The sequence below is a fragment of the Mirounga angustirostris genome, unplaced genomic scaffold (genome assembly GCF_029215605.1).
Source record: "Mirounga angustirostris isolate CCGP_5_RB_7025 unplaced genomic scaffold, mMirAng1.0.hap1 SCAF_11, whole genome shotgun sequence".
NCBI lineage: Eukaryota > Metazoa > Chordata > Mammalia > Carnivora > Phocidae > Mirounga > Mirounga angustirostris.
Genome location: NW_026991719.1, coordinates 61,865,012 through 61,887,951, shown reverse-complemented (window position 1 = coordinate 61,887,951; position 22,940 = coordinate 61,865,012). Strand labels below are relative to the sequence as shown.

Below are 22,940 nucleotides of genomic sequence, written 5' to 3'. Positions count from 1 at the left end.
GCCTATCATCCTCAATGGGGAAAAGCTGAGAGCCTTTCCCTTAAGATCAGGAACACGTCAAGTATGCCCACTCTCGCCACTATTGTTCAACATAGTACTAGAAATCCTAGCAACAGCAATCAGACAACAAAAAGAAATAAAAGGTATTCAAATTGGCAAAGAAGAAGTCAAACTCTCTCTTTTCGCAGACAACATGATACTTTATGTGGAAAACCCAAAGACTCCACCCCCAAATTACTAGAACTCATCCAGCAATTCAGTAATGTGGCAGGATACAAAATCAATGCACAGAAATCAGTTGCTTTCTTATACACTAACAACGCAACTCTAGAAAGAGAAATTAAATGATTCCATTTACAATAGCACCAAAAACCATAAGATACCTCGGAATAAACCTAACTAAAGAGGTAAAGGATCTATACTCTAGGAACTACAGAACACTCATGAAAAAAATTGAAGAAGACACAAAAAGATGGAAAAACATTCCATGCTCATGGATCAGAAGAATAAACATTGTTAAAATCTCTTTGCTAACCTGAGCAATCTATACCTTCAATTCCATCCATATAAAATTCCAGTGACATTTTTCAAAGTGCTGGAACAAACAATCCTAAAATTTGTATGGAATCAGAAAAGACCCCGAATCGCCAAGGAGATGTTGAAAAAGAAAAACAAAGCTGGGGGCATCACGTTGCCCGATTTCAAGCTATACTACAAAGCAGTGATCACTAGACAGCATGGTACTGGCACAAAAACAGACCTACAGACCAATGGAACAGAAGAGAGAGCCCAGATATGGACCCTCAACTCTATGGTCAAATAATCTTTGACAAAGCAGGAGAAAACATGCAATGGAAAAAAGACAGTCTATTCAATAAATGGTGCTGGGAAAATTGGACAGCCACATGCAGAAGAATGAAACTCGACCATTCTCTAACACCATTCACAAAGATCAACTCAAAGTGGATGAAAGACCTCAATGTGAGACAGGAATCCATCAAAATCCTCGAGGAGAACATAGGCAGTAACCTCTTTGACATCAGCCACAGCAACTTCTTTCAAGATACATCTCCAAAAGCTAGTGAAACAAAAGCAAAAATGAACTTTTGGGACTTCATCAAGATAAAAAGCTTCTGCACAGCAAAGGAAACAGTCAACAAAACAAAGAGGGAACCCACAGAACGGGAAAAGATTTTTGCAAATGACACTACAGATAAAGGGCTGGTATCCAAGATCTATAAAGAACTTCTCGGGCGCCTGGGTGGCTCAGTTGGTTAAGCGACTGCCTTCGGCTCAGGTCATGATCCCGGAGTCCTGGGATCGAGTCCCACATCGGGCTCCCGGCTCAGCAGGGAGCCTGCTTCTCCCTCTGACCCTATCCCCTCTCATGCTGTTTCTCTCTCTCTCTCTCTCTCAAATAAATAAATAAATAAAATCTTAAAAAAAAAAAAAAAAGAACTTCTCAAACTCAACACCCAAAAAACAATCAAGTGAAAAAGTGGGCAGAAGATATGAAAAAACACTTCTCTGAAGAAGACATACAAATGGCTCAGAGACACATGAAAAAATGTTCATCATCATTAGCCATCAGGGAAATCCAAATCAAAACCACATTGAGATACCACCTTATACCAGTCAGAATGGCAAAAATGGATAGGGCAAGAAACAACAAATGTTGGAGAGGTTGTGGAGAAAGGGGAACCCTCTTACACTGTTGGTAGGAATGCAAATTGGTATAGCCACTTTGGAAAACAGTGTGGAGGTTCCTCAAACATTTAAAAATAGAGCTACCCTATGACCCAGCAATTGCAGTCCTGGGTATTTACCCAAAAGACACAGATGTAGTGAAAAGAAGGGCCATATGCACCCCAATGTTCATAGCAGCAATGTCCGCAATAGCCAAACTGTGGAAAGAGCCGAGATGCCCTTCAACAGATGAATGGATAAAGAAGATGTGGTCCATATATACAATGGAATATGACTCAGCCATCAGAAAGGATGAATACCCAACTTTTACATCAACATGGATGGGACTGGAGGAGATTATGCTAAGTGAAATAAGTCAAGCAGAGAAAGTCAATTATCATATGGTTTCATTATTTGTGGAACATAAGAAATAACATGGAGGACATTAGGACAAGGAAGGGAAAAATGGGGGGGTGGGAATTGGAGGGGGAGATGAACCATGAGAGAGTATGGACTCTGAGAAACAAACAGGGTTTTAGAGGAGAGGGGGGAGGGGGGATTGGTTAGCCCGGTGATGGGTATTAAGGAGGGCACGTACTGCATGGAGCACTGGGTGTTATACGAAAACAATGGATCGTGGATCACCACATCAAAAACTAATGATGTATTGTATGGTGACTAACATAATAAAATTTCAATAAAACAAAACAAACAAAAACAAAAACAAAAAACAAAATTGTAACAGTAAAGGGATAAAAAGAGAGAGATGCAAACTAAGAAATAGACTCTTAACTATAGAGAACAAAGTGATGTTTACCAGAGGGAAGATGGATGGGGGAATGGGTTAAAAAATGTGTTGGGGATCGAGGAGTGCACTTATGATGAGCATTGGGTCTTGTATGAAAGAGTTGAATCAGTATATTGTACACCTGAAATTGATAGTACACTGTATGTTAACTAACTGGAATTAAAATAAAACTTTCAAAAAATAGAACAAAATAAAACTTTTTTCTCCTCACTACCTTATTGGAATAAGCAGATGGCAGCCTAACCACAGACCTCGGTTTACTTATCTTAGAAATCAGGGGGATAGTAAAAATTAAACTACCAAACTATCCTCCTTGTTCTTCTCTACTCTTGTCCCATAAAGGCAGTTTACTATCAGTGTTAATCTTCCAATTAGATTTAAAGAGTATTTTTCTAAGAATAGTAAAGGAATGGTTCTAGTTTAATAGGAAGCTTCTGTTATCTCTCTCCCTGCTCTCCCGGTCTGACTTTTCACTTAAATTTCTCCTCAGTCATCTCAGAATTGGAAATAAATAGCTTAAAATTTATGTGTTCCTGGGAATGGTTTTCTTAAAACGTTCTTGTTGAAATTTTTTTTCATAACTTTTGGTTAGGAGAACAGGGAGAGTATGCAAACCAGTATGTCTCATTCTGTGCTGTAAATGGGTTAAATAAAAGTGCTGAGGTCTTGATCCCTTCATCTCGTAGAAGTACAAGTGGGGTCTGAGGTAGCTGGGTCACCTCCAGAAATGAGTGGCCTCTTTCGTTTTCTCCTGGTATGTTAGGTATGTTAGGTAAACATTATTGTTTTTCATATATTTCACAAGGTGAAAATGTTTAGAAAGAATTGGGGCATGTCATGAACTTAAAAGCGGATAGGGCAGGCTGTGGGTTCCAAATGACAAATTGGTCCAGGCACTGCTATAGAAGCTTGGGTTCTATCAGTCAACAAAATGCACTCATGGAGCTTAACATTCTACTACTAGTACTACATAGATACATAATACTTTAATGATATTGCTACTTTTCTTTATAAAACTGCAGTGTATCTTGATGCAAATATGGTGGTTAATATATATTTAGAAAAATGTGCTTCAAAAATTAGGGGTAAAGTTGTTGATTTTTATTTGTTTGTATTTCTTTTTGCGTTACCTTGTAAGCATTTTGTGATATCCAGAGTGGATATTAAGGAGTGGCTTTGATTGATTAATTTACTGTTTCTTATCAGATATATAAGGACAAAGTTATAACAGAAGTAATAGTTAATCCATGTGGATGTTGAAATAAGAATATCCAACATAAAATACCAGTTTGTAAGTTTTAATTACATATTCAGGGTATTTATTAACTGGAGTTATAAACCCTTATTTTCTGAATCAGTTTTTATTTTTTTAGACATTACTGTAAAGTATTTTCATTATATCCAATAGGATCAAAATTAGAATGGAATCTTTTGCACAGAAATTATCACCTATCCTAAGCTTTGGGATTTCTTACCTAGCTGCCACATTTTTACTAACTTTATGCTAGCATTTTTTTATTGCTAACATTTTCACTTTACTTAAATTACCTCTAGTATATTTGGGTAACCATTACTGAAGTTATGTGCAATCTGTGGAACTGCAGAATTCCCTAAATGCATTTGTTATTTGTCAGTTGTAGAGAGGAGTTTAGTTAACATTGGCTTCATAAGCTGTTTATCAGTTGCCCCAAGACCATCCTCAGGTTCAGTGATTCACAAGACAGCATGTAGTCATATTCAGGTCTATGATTTATTACAGTGAAAGGGTAGAAAGCAAAATCAGCAAAGGGAAAAAGCAGATGGGGCAGAGTCCAGAGGAAACCAGGCATAACCTTCTAAGAGTCTTCTCCCAATGGAGTCACCTAAGATGTACTAATTTCTCCAGAAATAAGTTGTGATAATATATATAAAGTGTCATCTACCAAAGAAGCTCATTAGAGACTAAGTATCTAAGTTTTATGTGCTTTATTTATTTTTCTTTTTTTTAAAGATTTTATTTATTTATTTGAGAGAGAGAGTGAGAGAGAGAAAGAGCACAAGAGGGGGGAGCGGGAGAGGGAGAAGCAGACTCCCTGCCGAGCAGGGAGCCTGATGCGGGACTCGATCCTGGGACTCCAGGATCATGACCTGAGCCGAAGGCAGTCGCTTAACCAACTGAGCCACCCAGGCGCCCGTTTTATGTGCTTTAAACACACTGTCTGTCTGGCTCTTACCAAATCTCAGACTCCCAGAAAGGAAACGGGGGTTCAGAACAAACCCCATTGTACAATCTAGGCACAGTGAGCCATTCTTATCAGGGAAAGTTTTATAATAGTACAAGGAGCTATGTACCATTCAAGTGCGCAGACAACAGCCTAGGGCCAGCCTTGCAAAGGAAGCTTTCTAAGGTGAAATTTCAGTTGATTCTTAAAGGATAGTGAAGCATAAAAAGAAGTTTGCCAAGTAAAGAAGGGGAGAAAATAATATAAGGCATTCAAGGAAAGGTATGGATTCTTGCAAATATGTGACATGTTTAGGCAGTAGTTAATTGTGGTTTGAATATCAATACATAATGAGCTCTCTATAAGTAATGGAAATCACCAGGACCCAGACACAAAGAAGGAACTGATCATTTATTTATTTATTTAGTTAGTTTTATTTATTTATTTGACAGAGAGAGACACAGCGAGAGAGGGAACACAAGCAGGGGGAGCGGGGGAGGGAGAAGCAGGCTTCCCGCTGAGCAGGGAGCCCGATGATGGGCTTAATCCCAGGACCCTGGGACCATGACCTGAGCTGAAGACAGACGCTTAATGACAGCCACCCAGGTGCCCGGGAACTGATAATTTAAACAGTAATTTCAAGAAGGTATGCTGTGAAAGCCTTAGGGATATGCTAGTCTTCAGACTAGCAACTTTGGTTTTCACCTACCCAGGGATAGGATACAAGGCCTTGAGCCCTGTATAAGGTGGAGAGTTCTTTGAACCCAGATTAAAGCTGAATCTCTTCAAAGGGTACGTAGACCATTGAAGAATAGGGTAGAAGAAAAATTTGCCCATCCATCCAGGGAGATGTCAGGGAAGCTTATCTGTTTCACCCTGGTCTCTGGGTTGAGAAAAATAGTTTCCTTGGATTCATAATCATGGGCTTACATAGGTTATGATTTGAATTTATGTTACTTAGTCTAAAAATCTCAAGCTGATGGGGCTCCTGGGTGGCTCAGGCAACTGAATGACCAACTCTTGATTTCATCTCAGGTCATGATCTCAGGGTTGTGGGAACAAGCCCCGGGTCGGGCTCTTCCTTCAGCAGGGAGTCTGCTGGAGATTCTCTTTCTTCTCTCCCTTTACCCCTCTCCCCCATGCTCGCGTCCTCTCTCTCTTTCTCAAATAAATAAATAAATCTTTAAGAATTAAATAATAAATAAATAAAGATCTCAAGCTGCAGTACCTCAAAAGTAATCCTGGATTGTTGATCCCCTGGAGCACCTGGCAGAAACAGATGCAGAGTAAGTGTGGAGATGTATGATCTCTACCCAGGATTCTCACATATTACAGCTACACTGAAAGTGAAATGAAAATAAAAATGATAGAATACCTGAGGAAACAATTAACTTTAGAAAAAGTTAGCAACAAAATAAGTTAGCAGTCAGCCTGGCAAAAGTTAACACACAAAACAAACAGCATAATTAGATTCTTAAGGGCCTCCAATAATAGAAATATTTGATAAAGACTGTATTATGTTTAAAGTGATAATTTTAAAAATCAACAGTGTAAGTTTATGCCAGAAAATTTAAAACTTAGATGAAGTGGACAATATTCTAGAAAAATATAACAAAATTGAGTGTTCATTTGACAGTAGCCAAAAATTAGAAATAATCTAAATATCTGTGAGACTAATGAGATGTTTATAATGTCTATGAGGAGAGCTAATAAATGATGGTATATTTGTGCAGAATTCTACATAGCAGTTAGAGTGATTGAATAAGTCTCACTTTGAGTGAAAAATGAAAAACTACACTTAATGAAAAAGTAAGTCATAGAAAGATACAGCCTGCTTACATACAGTTTGAAAACATGAATGGTAATGTACAGTTTAAGGATACATGTGTAGTAAAAATATAAAACATACACAGAAATAGTAAATACAGAATTTAGGATTTTATTTTATTTATTTTGATACATAATAAATTTTATTTTGTTCTTTTACATTTTTTTAGTATAATTGACACAATATTACATTAGTTCCAAGTGTACAACCTAGTTATTGGACAAGTTTATGCATTATACTATATTCACCACAAGTGTAGCTACCATCTGTCCTATTACATTGCTGTTACAATATCATTGACTTTTATTGACAATATCATGTGCCTTTTATTCCCATGACTTAGTTTGTTCTCTGTATTTATAGGTCTGATTCTGCTTTTTGTTTGTTTATTCATTTGTTTTGCTTTGTATTGTTTTTAGATTTCCATGACTTACTCATTCCATAACTGGAGGCCTGTATCTCCCTCTCCCCTTCACCCATTTTTCCCAAACCCCCACTCCCTCCCCTCTGGCAACCATCAGTTTTTTCTATTTATAGGTCTGATCCTGCTTTTCATTTGTTTATTCATTTTTTAAAATTCCATTTATGAGTGGAATCATATGGTATTTATCTTTCTCAGTCTGACTTATTTCACATAGCTTAATACCCTCTAAACCGAGAGATTATTAGAATTTAGGATTTTAGATATCTCTCAGAAAGATGGGAGGGAAAGAAGATAATGAGATTGGGTATGGTCACATATTAGGTGTCAATTGCATCAGAAGCAGATTTAGCAAGTGGTAAAATTTAATGAAGGTGGGATGTGGGAACATGGCTATTCACCATATTCTGTATACTTTTGTGAATATGTATACTTTTGTAAAATATATATAACAAAAATATGGAAAAATTTAAAATACATTAAAAAGCAATTGAGGGAAGGTACAAAAACAGGTAAACCTTATGTTCCTAATTTTGAATTGAACTGTTTATGTTTAGATATTTAATACATTATTTTGTGTTACTTTCTTTTCAGAGTTTGTGGAGAAAATAACAAAGCGATTTAATATGATATGGTCATTCTGGGATCAATCACTTTTTGTTTTCCAGAATTCTGTTATGACTGTGAAATATTTCTTGCCCCTAAGATCTTTTCTCTCTTGATCTCTGAATCAGTCTATTTCTCTTCCCTCCCTCTTCTCCTCCCTACCTCTGTCTGTCTCTCTTTGGTTCTCTAGGTCTTTTTCTGTCCTAGTCCCTATCTCTTGGAGTTTGTGTTGGGAGTTACACACTCTCAGTGCCTGGAGCAGGGGCGGGCTTTGTCTCTTAGGGTCTCTGTTTTTCGAGCCCCCTGCTCCTAGGCACTGTTTCTCATAGTTGTACTTTCTCAGGGTCTTTCTCTTGCTTACTCTCTTACTTGGTGTGCATGCCTCCTCCCCTCAATGTTTTTCTTCCTTTGCATTCATTTGTGCCTGTTTGTATGTGTCCCACTCCCTGTCTTTCTCTCCTCCTAGAGTTGGGTTTGTCCCCTCTACTACACTGCCCACCTTGTGTCTTTTCTGCACAGTAAAGCTCTCCCTTTCCTGGGGTGGTCTTTTTTTCTCTTCTTGAAAGAGGGTGCCCTCCTTCCCCTTCTTCCCCCTTCTCCCCTCCTCCCTTCTCTTCCCTCCCCTTTCCCCCCTTCCTCCTATTTCTCTTGGTCTCTTAATCCTTCTCTCTGGATCTTTGAGTTTCTTTTCTTATTTGCCTACTTACTTATGTTTCATTTATTTTATTTAGGTAAAGCTACTTCCTCTTCTAATCCAAGCAGCCCAGCTCCAGACTGGTACAAAGATTTTGTTACAGATGCTGATGCTGAGGTTTTAGAACATTCTGGAAAAATGGTACTTCTCTTTGAAATTCTTCGAATGGCAGAGGAAATTGGTGATAAAGTGTAAGTTTCTTCTATTTTTATTATATAAATGAACCTTTTTATAACCTTTCTATTGTTTAAACAATTTATTTGAAAGAAATCTGCTTTGTTTTCTTCCTTTCTGAAGATGTAATTTCTTTAGTAGTGTAGTGATTGATAACTCTCTTCCTTCTAAGCCACTAGTTCTGAGTACATAGTCTGGTTACTTCTTCAGTGCTGTTTTCCCTTTCTGGCTGTTGCACCTTGAACTTATTTCTTTGAGCCAGGTCTCTAGTGGATATCTATATTTCACCATCTTTAAAAATTATTTTTCAATCCATGCAGTGTGGTTCCTACTTTATTGAGACTTTTTCCCCCTAAAGTCAATTAGTGACCTTTTAATCCCCAAATCTAGTGGATACCTCTGACTTTATTTCACCTGTTTGACTATTCTCTATCATATCTCCTTTGTTTTTGTTCTTGTTCTCATCCTTCAAATTACTGTTCGAAAAAAACATACTTTTAAAGTTTTGAACCAGACTTACTTTTTAGGTTGTTACAAGGTCCCAACATGTGTTCATGAAATATTTTTAAAATATATCTGTAGGTTTTTTTTTTTTAAGATTTTATTTATTTATTTGATGGGGAGAGAGAGAGAGAATGTGAGCACAAACAGGGGGGAGTGGCAGGCAGAGGCAGAGGGAGAAGCAAGCTCCCCGCAGAGCAGGGGGAGCCCAATGTGGGACTCGATCCCAGGACCCCGGGATCATGACCTGAGCCGAAGGCAGTCGCTTAACCAGCTGAGCCACCCAGCCGCCCTCTGTGATTCTTCTATTTTTTTATTTTATTTATTTATTTATTTTAAAGATTTTATCCATTCAACAGAGAGAGACACAGCAAGAGAGGGACTACAAGCAGGGGGAGTGGGAGAGGGAGAAGCAGGCTTCCCGCTGAGCGGGGAGCCCGATGCGGGGCCCGATCCCAGTAGCCCGGGATCACGACCTGAGCCGAAGGCAGGCGCTTAACAACTGAGCGACCCAGGCGCCCCTTTGTGACTCTTTTAGTAACAGTTTAATATAAGACTTAAATTAAACGTTTTATCTTAAAGAAGTTTCAAACTTAGTTCCTTTAACTTTCCTGGGAAGAGGTAGATCCACTATTAATATAATTACTATACCATCTTTTAATATACTTCTACTATTTACACATTCTAATATTCTTGTATGTTTTTCACTGGATAGTGAGTTTGAAGACAGACTGTTTCATTATTTTTTGTTAACCATTATGCCTTGCACTTAGTAAGTACTCACTAAAATTTATTTTTGTTGTATATTGCCACTTTTTAAATACAGAAACAAGTGGTTCAGATAAGGGATGATGTTGGCCTGGAATGGAGTTGGTAGTATTGGAGGTAAAGGATATGTTTTGGAATAGAAACAACAGGATTTGGTACATTAATGCAGGGCAGTAAGAATGTGAGAGTAGTCAGAGATGACTCTCAGGCTTCCAGATTCAGTGGCTGGTGGATCCTGGTGTTACTTACTAAAATGGAGAACAGTAGGGAAGAACTAAGTTTATTAGAGGTAGTAAAGAGTTCTGCTCTGGCCATGTTAAGTTTGAGAGGCCTATTAGATATCCATGAGAGATGCAAGTAGAAAGTGGGTATTTGAATTCAGAGTTCCTAAAAGTTCAGGAGAGATTATTGCTGTGATGTGCTCATGCTTTTTTTCTGCTATCAACTTAGGTAGTTTAAAATTAATTTTTTTTGGATACCATACAAAAATTTAAGAGTGTGGAAGGGATTTTAGTGGTCCTTTAATTTCCTCACCAGTGCAAGAAGCTCCTCTACCATATTCATCATAGATGTTCTCCTAACCTCTCCCATGATAGAACATTTGCAATTTCAGAGGGATACCTACAGTTGAATACTTCACATTTTTAGAAATCATATCCTTATCTTTAGTTTATACTTTATCCCTATAGCTGTTTTCCTTATGGTTTAAAATTGAACATACCTACTGCCTTTTTTTAGACTCATATAGTGATTTTTTTAAGTTCTGAGTCCAACTGATAGACATTATCAGTGTTAGGACTATAAAACTATTCATTTCCATAACTGTGATTACCACTATTTTTTATTTGTCCAACATTTCCTTGTGGAAATTTTCAAACATAAAAAAAAAGCAGAAAGAATTTTATAGTGAATACCCATATACCTGTCACCTAGAATCTATACTATATTCTATATTTTATTGTACTTTCTTTTTTTTTTTTTAAAGATTTTATTTATTTATTTGAGAGAGAGAGAATGAGAGAGAGCGAGTACATGAGAGGGGGGAGGGTCAGAGGGAGAAGCAGACTCCCTGCCGAGCAGGGAGCCCGATGCGGGACTCGATCCAGGGACTCCAGGATCATGACCTGAGCCGAAGGCAGTCGCTTAACCAACTGAGCCACCCAGGCGCCTGTACTTTCTTTATTACATATCTGTTTATCTATCCATCTTATTTTCCTGATGCCTTTCAATGTAGGTTGCAGACATCAGTACTACTGTTTCAGTTGTCTCCTCTTCAAAAAATGGTGGGTTTATCTCTCTTGTCACTTTTAGCTTTTCTTCTGAGTTCATTGATCTGTTCTTCGTATGGCATAATTTCAATCCTGACCATATGGTCTTGAACATACTTCAGTTTTTTAGCACCCATCTCAAAATATGGTCATAGTAAACAAAATACTTCAGCTGAGTTTTGATTAACAGAGAGTTACAATGAAGCTGGTTCTTGTTTATTCAGGACCCTGTACTTCCATTCATGCAATCCGATAGAGAGGTTTTCTAACATCTAAATAACACTGTTGGTTCATATTAAACATACGGTCAACTGAGACTCTTTTTTTTTTTTTTTTTTTTAAGAAGAACTGGTGTCAAATCAGATTCATCTATTCTCTATTTGTGCAGTTGATCTTTTGACCCATGTGAAAACTTGATATTTCATAGGGCAAGAGAAAAATGAATTTTAGTGATTTTTAGCCAATGGTGTGTTGATAAATGTTTGACAACTGACTCTTCAAAAAATGATAACAGAGAAAGCAAAGAAGCACATAGAGCCCTAATTTGTAACATTTGCTGATATCCTTGGTAAAATACTCCCACTGTGGCCAATCTTAAGCTACTAACAGTCGTGGGAAAAAATGCTAACAATCCACTTTCCTGTTTCAAGCAAGTTACAGCTAATTCCAGTACACTACTAGTTTCAGCCCAGCCCTTCTGACTTACTTTCTGTCATTTAAGTATTAAATTTTGATTGAATTGTAATTTCCAGATTTTTTGATTTGTATGAATTTGATTTGTATTGCTTCTGTATTTTCATATGGGTCATTAATAAAATGGATAAAGCCAAAATAGTTTATACAAGGATGAAAATTATTACCAGTCAGGGCGTAGTTGTTCATGTTATCTGCAACTAGAAGAAGTTAAGAGATAACCATTAGTATGTAGCCACTTAGTTCTAATAACATCTTTTTCATAGATTTTTCTGAGCTCAGTGGTTCCCAGAACCAGCCTTAATGTGGACTCAAGTCAACCTTTTTCCAGAACAGTACCCCAAATCTCAGATTAATTCCAATTAAATAAATAATAAGTATTTCTAAGAATTTAAATTTCCCAGTTATAGGAACTGCCAAAAACCTGAATTTGTAGCTCAAAAAGAATTGATTAAATAAAGTGTTTGATTCTAGGAAAAATAATCAGTCTATTGAGGGATCAAGACTGTTGGTCATTTACACTGAGTACTAGGAATACATTCATTTCCTTACCAGTATTCTAGGAATACCAACTGGGAGACGGTAGACCCCCATAGTGCAGAGTTTAGGAAGTCATACAATAGCCAAAGCACATGTTAAAAACTCCCAACAGCTGTTTCATAACTTGAGTTGTTTTTTTCAGTTCTACTAAATCTGAAGACTTCGAGCAATGAGTGTTGAAGGATCTTCTGGAGTCATAAAAGTATCTCTCTCCTAGAGTACAGCTTTCAGAATCAAATAAAACCAAACAATATGCTTGGACAGGTGTCTAGTTCCTTGTATACTGACCTACTTTGTTTGCATATATAAGGGAGAGAACGAGCCCTCCTTTATCCTTTATTCTCTTTCTAGATTTTTTTCATTTCCTGTGTATAATTGTGTCCACTTCTCACCAATGGGATAGATGAGACCAGTGGTTTTCAAACTGTTTTTCAGAACCCATGAAAGTTGGTGAAAAGAGAAGGCTAGAGCAGAAGCTGAGGGGCCAGGGACACTTTTATCTTCTCCCCCAAGGCCTAAAGCACCCTGCTTTGTTTGTTTTATTTGTTTAAAAAAAAATTTTAATATTTTTTTTTAAGATTTTTTATTTATTTATCAGAGAGAGAGAGAGACAGAGGCAGGCAGAGGGAGAAGCAGGCTCCTTGCTGAGCAAGGAGCCCGATGTGGGACTCAATCCCAGGACCCTGGGATCATGACCTGAGCCGAAGGAAGACGCTTAACCGACTGAGCCACCCAGGGTTCCTGTTTAAAAAGATTTTTTTATTTGAGAGAGAGAGAGAGCATAAGTGGGGGGGGGGTGGGAGGTGGGGCAGAGGGAGAGGGAATCTCAAGCAGACTCCCAGCTGAGCGTAGAGCCCGACCTGGGGCTGTATCTCATGACCCTGAGGTCGTGACCTGAGCCAAAATCAGAGTCAGACACTTAACCAACTGAGCTACCCAGGTGCCCTTTATTTATTTATTTACTTATTTACTATTTTATATATATATATTAAAGTTTTTATTTAAATTCCAGTTAGTTAACATACAGTGTAATGAATAATGTTAGTTTCATGTTAAATAGATGATGGGGATTAAAGAGTGCACTTGTGATGAGTACCAGGTGTTGTATGGAAGTGTTGAATCAGTATACTGTACACCTGAAATTATTTTTAGTTTCATTTTAATACCACGTAAGACTTTATGTGAACATTTTAATAACACTTAAGACTTTATGTGAACAAATAGTTTTCATGGCTCAAAACAGGAGTTAGGGAACTACTGGGATGGAGAATCAGGAATCTGCAGACATATTTGAAATGAACAACAAAGTGTTTTAGAATATGTACAAGTCTAAAATTACTCAAATTCTTTTTTTTAATATTTTATTTATTTATTTGAGAGAGAGAGAATGAGAGACAGAGAGCACGAGAGGGAAGAGGGTCAGAGGGAGAAGCAGACCCTCACTGAGCAGGGAGCCCGATGTGGGACTCGATCCCGGGACTCCAGGATCATGACCTGAGCGGAAGGCAGTCGCTTAACCAACTGAGCCACCCAGGCGCCCTACTCAAATTCTTTTAATAGTTAACATTTTTTCTCATATTCTTTAAATAGTTTCTTTTGTACACCAGAAGTTTTTAATTTTGATGAAATCCACTTCATCAACTTTTTTTTCCCATAGATCATACTTTTGGTGTTATGTCTCAGAATTGTCTAACCCCAAGTTATGAGGATTTTCTTCTTGCGTTTTTCTAAACATTCTACAGTTTTACATTTTGAAATCAGATTTATATTCCATTTTGAATTATTTTTTCTATAAAGTGTGAGGTTTAAGCCAAAGTTCTTTTTTTTTTTTTTTTTTGCATATGGATGTTGAATTTTGCCAAGACCATTGTTGAAAAGATTATCTTTTTTCCACTGAATTGCCTTTGCCCCCTTGTGAAAAGCCATTTAGCTAACTATATATTGTGTGGCTCTACATCTGAACTCTGTATTCTGTACCATCAATATGTGCTTGTCCCTTAATCAGTACTACACCATTCTGATTACTCTAGCTTTTTAAGTGTTGAAATCATGTAGAGTTAGGTCTCCAACTTTTTCTCTTTCAAAGTTGTTTTGGCTACTCTGTGTGTTCAGCATTCTCATATAAACTTTATAGAATCAGCTCGTTAATTTCTCAAAATTCCTACTGTGGTTTTGATTAGAATTGTGTTGAATTTGTAAGTCAATTTGGGAAGAAGTGATATTTTTACTATGTGACCCTTCTAATCCATTAACACTAATCCATTTTTTTAGCCTTGTTTTCAGCCAGTCTCTCATATCTCTGGACTTGATTGAAGATTTTCTTGAATTGGCCAGTAGGGAAAAGACAGAAGATAAAGATAAACCTCTTATTTATAAAGGTGAGTTACAAACATTTCTATATCATAATTTTTGGAACCTTCATTTAAACGTATTATACAAACATTTTAACAATAAAAGAAAAAATACTCCCCAGACACACAACTTTAATATATCTATTTTTTCTGTACATTCTTCTTGTCCTTATCTATATATATATGGTCTTTATTGTTGCAATTGCAACATGAAATAAGATTTTTTGTTCTTTTTTTTTTAAGATTTTTTAAAAAATTTATCTAAGGGAGATAGTGAGAGCAGGAACACAAGCAGGGGGAGAGGGAGAGGGTGAAGCAGGCTTCCTGTGGAGCAGGGAGCCCGATGTGGGGCTCGATCTCAGGACCCTGGGATTGTGACCTGAGCTGAAGGCAGATGCTTAACGACTGACCCACCCAGGTGCCCCAAGAGTTTTTGTTCTTATAAAGAGCTTTATTGAGATAATTCACATATAATGCAGTTCATCCATTTTAAGTGAACAATTCAGTGGTTTTTAGTATTTTCATAGAGTTCTGCAACTGTCACCACAATTTTCAGCCTTTTTAATCACCACCAAAGAAACCCTGTACCCTTTAGCTATTACCCTCCTACCCCTGCCTTCCACCTCTTCAGATCTTAAGCAATCACTAATGAAACTACTTTCTGTTTCTACAGATTGACCTATTCTGAAACTTTCATATAAATGGATTCATATAATATGTGGTCTTTTGTGACTGGCTTCTTTCACGTAGTATGTTTTCAAAGTTCTTCCATGTTGTAGCATGTGTCAGTACTTCATTCATTAGGCCATAAAGATCTAATAATATTCCATTGTATGGATAATACCCACATTTTGATTATCCATTTATTCATTCACAGATATCTGGGTTGTTTTCATTTTCTGACTGTTCTGACTAGTGCTGTGATAAATATTTATATGCAAGTTTTTATTTAAACATCTGTTTTCACTTCTTTTGGATATATACTTAGGAATGGAATTATTGGGTCATATGGTAATTTTAACTTATTGAGGAACCACCAGACTGTTTTCCATACTGGCTGCACTATTTTACATTTCCACAAGCCGTATAAAAGGGTTCCAGTTTCTCCACATCTTCACCAATACTTACCTTCTGTTTTGTTTTGTTTTGTTTTGTTTTGTTTTATTACAGGTATACCTCAGAGTTATTGCGGGTTTGGTTCCAGACCACTGCAATAATGTGAATACTTCAATAAAGGGAGTCAAATTAGTTTTTTTTGGTTTCCCAGTGCATATAAAAGTGCATACAAAAGTTATATTTACACTATTCTGTAGTCTGTTAAGTGTGCAATAGCATTATATCTAAAAAAAAGTATATACTTTAATTAAAAAATACTTTATTGCTAAAAGACACCAACCATCATCTGAGTTTTCAGCAAGTTGTAATTTTTTTCTGGTGGAGGATTTTGCCATGGTGTTGGCATTTCAGTAATCTTCACAGCATCTTCACCAGGAGTAGATTCCACCTGAGGAAACCACTTTCTTTGCTCACCTGTAAGAGGCAACTCCTCATCTGTTCAAGTTTTATAATGACATTGTAGCAATTCAGTCCTATCTTCAGGCTTCACTTCTAATTCTAGTTCTCTTGCTATTTCAACCACATCTGCAGTTATGTCCTCCTCTCAAAGTCATCCATGAGGGTTGGATTCAACTTCTTCCAAACTCCTGTTAATGTTGATATTTTGAACTCTTCCCATGAATCACAAATGTTTTTAATAGCATGTAGAATGGTGAATCCTTTCCAGAAGGTTTTCAGTTTACCTAGATCCATCAGAGGAGTCACTATCTGTATAAGTTTTGGTGAAAGTGAGTCCTCCTACTTTGTTTCTCTTCAACATTATTTTGGCTATTCTGGGTCCCTGGCAATTCCATATGAATTTTAGAATCACCTTGTAAATTTCTACAGAGAAATCAGCATAGGGATTCTGATTAAGATTCTGATAGGGATTACCTTGAATCTGTATTTCATTTTAGGAAGTATTGCCATCTTAACAATATTAAGTCTTCTGATCCATGAACATAGAACGTTTTAGCATTTGTTTAGGTCTTTAATTTTCTTTCACCAGTATTTTGTGGTTTTTAGTGTATACATTTTAAATGTCATGTGTTAAATTTATTCTTATTTTATTCTTTTTGATGGTATTGTAATAGAATTTTCTTAATTATATTTTTGGATTATTCCTTGCAAATGTTTAAAAAAATTGAGTTTTGTATATTAACTCATTTATTAGTCCTAATAGTTTTTAAGTGGATATTTGTTTATTTATTTATTTATTTTGTTAGTCACTATACACTACTTCATTAGTTTGTGGTGTAGTGTTCCATAATTCATTGTTTGCATATAACACCCAGTGCTCATTGCTGTACGTGCCCTCCTTAATACCAATCACTGGGCTAACCCATCCCCTACCGCCCTCCCCTCTGAAACCCTCAGTTTGTTTCCCAGAGTCCATAGTCTCTCATGGTTCATCTCTCCCTCTGATTTCCCCTCCTTCATTTTTCCCTTCCTTCTAATGTTCTCCATGCTATTCCTTATGTTCCACATATAAGTGAAACCATATGATAATTGTCTTTCTCTGCTTGACTTACTTCACTTAGCATAATCCCCTTCAGTTCCATCCATGTTGATGCAATTGGTGGGTATTCATCCTTTCTGATGGCTAATATTCCATTGTGTATATGGACCACATCTTCTTTATCCATTCGTCTGCTGAAGGGCATCTCAGCTCCTTCTACAGTTTGGCTATTATGGGCATTGCTGCTATGAACATTAGGGTGCATGTGCCCCTTCTTTTCAGTACATCTGTATTTTTGGGTTAAATGCCAATAACCAGTAACAGAATTGAAGCAATGATCAAAAACCTCCCAAAAAACAAGAGTCCAGGGCCTGATGGGTTCCCAGGGGAATTCTCCCAAACATTTAAAGAAGAAGTAATACCTATTCTTCTGAAGCTATTTTAAAAAATAGAAATGGAAGGAATACTTCCAAACTCATTCTATGAGGGCAGCATTACCTTGATCCCAAAACCAGGCAAAGACACCATCAAAAAGGAGAATTACAGACCAATATCCCTGATTAATATGGATGCCAAAATTCTCAACAAGATCCTAGGCAATAGGGATCCAACAGTACATTAAAAAGATTATCCATCATGACCAGGTGGGATTTATTCCTGGGATGCAGGTTATGGTGTATAATTCTCTTTATATGTTGCTGGATTCTGTTCACTAGTATTTTGTTGAGGATTTGTGCATCCTTACACATAAGATATAACTAATTTTCAGTTTGCTTTCTTTTAATATCTTTGTCTGGTTTTGATAGGAGGCTAATACTGGCCTCATTTAATGAGTCAAGAAGTATTCCTTTTCCTGGTTTTTGAAAGAGTTTGGGAAGAATTGGTATGAGTTCTTTAAATGTTTGCCAAAATTTAGCACTGAAACCATCTGGACCTGGGTTTTTCTTGTGGGTAGTTTTTATCATCATCAGCAGCAATATTATGAAATATATATATATAACATAAAATTTAACATTTTGTCAGAGTGAAAAAGCAACCTACAGAATAGGAGAAAACATTTGCAAATCATCTATCTTGTAAGGGGTTAATATTCAGAATACATAAAGAACTACTATAATTCAACAACAAACAGATAACCTGATTCAGAAAATGGCTAGAAGATTCAAATAGACATATCTCTGAAGATAATATACAAATGACCTACAAGCACATGAAAATATGCCCAACATCATTAATCTTTAGAGAAACACAAATCAAAACCACAGTGAAATATAACCTCACACTATTAGAATGGCTACTGTCAAACAAATCCGTAAATAACAGGTTGGTGATGATGTGGAGAAATTGGAACATTGGTGCACTCTTGGTGGGAATGTAAAATGATACAACTACTGTGTAAATCAGTATGGCAGTTCCTCAGAAAATTAAAACTAGAATTATATGATCCAACAACACTACTTCTGGGTAAATACTCAAAAGAATTGAAAGCGTAGTCTTGAAAGAGATTTTTTTTTTAAAAAACTTTATTTATTTGACAGAGAGAGACACAGCAAGAGAGGGAACACAAGCAGGGGGAGTGGGAGAGGGAGGAGCAGGCTTCCCGCTGAGCAGGGAGCCCGATGCGGGGCTCGATCCCAGGACCCTGGGATCATGACCTGAGCCGAAGGCAGATGCTTAACGACTGAGCCACCCAGGCGCCCCTTGAAAGAGATATTTGTACACTCATATTCATAGCCACATTATTCACAATAATGAAAAGGTAGAAATAATCCGAGTGTATGTTGGTGGGTGAATGGATAAACAGAATGTGGTATATACACAGTGGAGTATTTTTCAGCTCTTAGAAGGAAGGAAATCTCGTCACATGCTACAACCCTGAAGAAATAAACCAGCACAAAAGTGAAATAAACCACAAAAAAAGGTGAATACTGTGTGATTTCATTTACTTCACATATCTAAGGTAGTCAGATACACAGAGACAAAGTAGATCGGTGCTTACTGTGGGGAAGGAGAGAATGGGGAGTTGTGGTTTAGTGGATATAGAGTTTCAGTTTGCAAGTATAAAAAGTTCTGGAGATCTGTTAACACAACTGAATTATACACTTAAAATGGTTAAGATGGTAAATTTTATGGTATGTGGTTGTTTTTTGTTTTTGTTTTTTTTTCTTAGTACAATATAAGAAGTTACATAGCCAGCTGCTAGTGGAGGTTGGGTAAAACAGGAGTTTGTTTTGTTTTGTTTTGCACCAAATCTTTCTGATTTATCTGTCTTTTATTAAAAATACAAATTTTAAAAAACTGATAAGAGATACGGGACAAGAAACTTAAAACTCCGTAATGATTTGTTTACTCTATAAGACAGATTTATATATAAAGTTAATGGACATTGAATTTAAAAAAATTTGATGAGTACCTACCAGCTGTTCTGCCAACGACTAGGAAACACAGTTGTAGTCCCTTTCTTGAGGAGCTAATAGTCTAATGGTGAATACAGATGTTAAAGACAAAAAAATTAAATGTCCAGGAAATTGAGGGGCAGTATTTCTGTGATTTAAGAAGTTGTTCTAATCTCTCTGCCTCAAACTATCTCAGACAACTCCTTAACCATATTTCCCCTAATCAGTCAATTAATTGGGGGAAAAAAGCCAAATTGGGAGGGGAGAGATAGGAAGGGAAACAGGTTTTTACCATTTTGGTCATTTTTTTTTTTTTAAGATTTTATTTATTTATTCATGAGAGAGAGAGAGAGAGGCAGAGGCAGAGGGAGAAGCAGGCTCCCCGCGGAGCAGGGAGCCCGATGCGGGACTCGATCCCAGGACTCTGGGATCATGACCTGAGCTGAAGGCAGACGCTTAACCGACTGAGCCACCCAGGCGTCCCCATTTTGGTCATTTTTAAGTGTATAGTTCTATGGCATTAAGTACACCCATATTACCATGCAACCATCACCACCATTTTAAAATTTTCACTTTTGCTGGGGAGCAAGTCTAAGAAGCTCCTTATGTTGTCATACCAGAAGTCCCTCTCCCCATAAATTAAATTTTGTTTTTTTCACTGATTTCATAAACATTTTGATGTCACTCCACATATGATGTTCTGTCACTTTCAGCTCTATAATCATCTGTCCAGTAAAATCGTAATTTACTTATTTCTCCATTATTATATATCAGGATTATTATATTCAATTTTTCACTATTACAGGTAGTCTACTGTAGGTGCCTTGATGAGAGTAGATTTTTAAAAATTTCTTCTGGTTAAATTTCCATGTAAAATGATGATTTTAGGGTATACTATTTTTCTATTTGAGAATAATAATACAGTGTATGTTATAAATACTATTTACAGTACTCATATTTCTTTATCTAAATATTGAAGTTGAGGGGTGCCTGGCTGGCTCAGTTGGAAGAACATGCAACTCTTGATCTTGGGGTTGTGGGTTTGAGCCCCACATTGGGTGTAGAGATTACTTAAATAAAACTTTAAAAATAAATACATAAATATTAAAGTTGACAGTTACCTTGTTAGCAACAATATAAAGACTACATTTAGGTTTCCTTTCTAATAAAAGGGAATCTTTATTATTTATATCTTTTCTGTGGATAATTATGTAGTTATTTGAATGATCAGAATCCTGTTTTTCTTTTAACAGCTATTGAGATATAAACCTATTTTTGATGAAGAAATACTTTCAAAAAGGAGGCTATAATTGTGGCCTTTTTAAAATTTGAAGTATATCTGACACACAGTACCCTATTCGTTTCAAGTGTACATCATAGTGATTTGATATTTTTATACATTATGAGATGACCTCCATGATAAGTCTAGTTACCATGTGTTTACTGCACAAAGTTATTACAATACTATTGGCCATATTCTTTATGCTGTACATTACATGCCATGACTTTATTTAATAGCTGGAAGTTTGTATCTCTTAATTCTGTTCACATTTTTTGCTCATTCCCCAACTCCTCCCCACTCTGGTAACTAACAGCTTGTTTCCTGTAACTATGAGTCTCTTTCTGTCTTTCTGTTTGTTAGATTCCACATATGAGTAAAATCATATAGTATTTGTCTTTCTCTGTCTTACTTATTTTGCTTAGCATAATACCTTCTAGGTCCATCCATGTTGTTGCCAGGTGGCAAGATCTCATCCTTGTTTATGGCTGAGTAATATTCCTCTGTGTGTGTGTGTGTGTGTGTGTGTGTGTTATTTTATTTTATTAGGTTGCTTCCATATCTTAGCTATTGTAAATAATGCTGCAGTGAAAATAGGGGTTAATATATCTCTTTGATTTGGTGTTTCCGTTTTCTTTGGAAAAATACCCCAAAGTGGAATATTGGATCATGGGGTAGTTCTATTCTAATTTTTTGAGGAACCTCCATAGTGGCTGCATCAATTTTACATTCCCACCAACAGTGTATAAAGGTTCCCTTTTTTCAACATCCTTGCTGACACTTGTTATTTTTTGTCTTTTTGATAATAGCTAATCTAAGCAGTGTGGAGTGATACCTTATTGTGGTTTTAATTTGCACTTTGCTGATGCCTAGTGATGTTGTGTATCTTTTCATGTGCCTATTGGCCATCTTTATGTTGTCTTTGAAAAAATGTCTATTCAAGTCTTCTGCCCATTTTTAAATCATTTTATTTGGGTTTTTTGATATTAAGTTGTGTAAGTTCTTTATATGTTTTGGAATTGAACCCCTTATTGGGTTTATGATTTGCAAATATCTTCTCCCATTCAGTAAATTGCCATTTTGTTTTGTTGAAGGTTTTCTTCACTGCAAAAACTTTCTAATTTGATATAATCCCATTTGTTTATTTTAGCTTTCATTGCCCTTGCTTGAGAAGACTGGTCCAAAAAAAAAAATATTGCTAAAATGGATGTCAGTGAGCTTATTGCCTATGTTTTCTTCTGGGAGTTTTATTGTTTCAGGTCTTACATTCAAGTCTTTAAACCATTTTCAATTTATTTTTGTATATGGTGTAAGATAGTGGTCCAGTTTCATTCTTTTGCATGTAGCTGTTTAGTTTTCCCTACATCATTTATTGAAGAGGCTTTTTTCCCCCCATTGCATATTCTTGCCTCCTTTGGCATAGATTAATTTACCATATATGGATGGGTTTATTTATGGGCTCTCTATCTTATTCCATTGTTTTATGTATCTGCTTTTGCTCTAGTACCATACTGTTTTGATGACTATATCTTTGTAGTATAGTTTGAGACCAGGGAGCATGATACCTCCAGCTTTATTCTTCTTTCTCAAGATTGCTTAGACTATTTGGCATATTTTGTGGTTCTATACAAATTTTAGGATTCTTTGTTCTAGTTCTGTGAAAAAATGTATTGTGATCTTTTCTTTTTTTGTCTGATGGTACCTGGAGTACTCTTGGAATATAGTGCTATTGTTTTTAATTTTAATTTTCTAATCCTGTTGATAATATTGGTAGTATTTTCTCTTATTGTACTCATTTTAAATATAATAATTTTTTAGGTAGGAAATAAAACCCTAATAACCTCCTGTGCAAGCTGTAGGCAGGTGGTATCTTTATTTTTAGACAGGTGCATTGGTTGCTTAGGTCACTGTAGTAATTGAAAAGGAACATTTGCTCTTTATTTGATACCATACCATATACTATGTCATTGGTTTACTAAGACATTTACCTAGTAAAAAAGAGTAGAATTCCTTTTTTCCCAAGCAAAATCTTACATGGAATATTAGTACATTGGGCCTGGGTTGCTAAAGAAGTGAAGAGATCACTCCTCCTTCCCTAACTGGGGTTAAGAGTCACCACTAAGCCACTGCCTCATTAGCACACCTCAAATTAGCTGTTTACAGAACCCATAA

General features: G+C 36.5%; 1 protein-coding gene across 7 annotated transcripts in view; it reads left to right on the top strand.

Annotated features, from left to right (window-relative positions):
• ATRX (ATRX chromatin remodeler) overlaps positions 1-22,940 on the top strand; it is a 309,326-nt gene that overhangs the window by 239,753 nt on the left and 46,633 nt on the right. For all 7 annotated transcript variants that reach the window (XM_064574281.1, XM_064574279.1, XM_064574283.1 and 4 more), the window contains 2 exons: positions 8,282-8,435; positions 14,460-14,566. In XM_064574281.1, the coding sequence (XP_064430351.1) occupies positions 8,282-8,435; positions 14,460-14,566 (261 nt within the window). The remainder of the gene's footprint in view (positions 1-8,281; positions 8,436-14,459; positions 14,567-22,940) is intronic.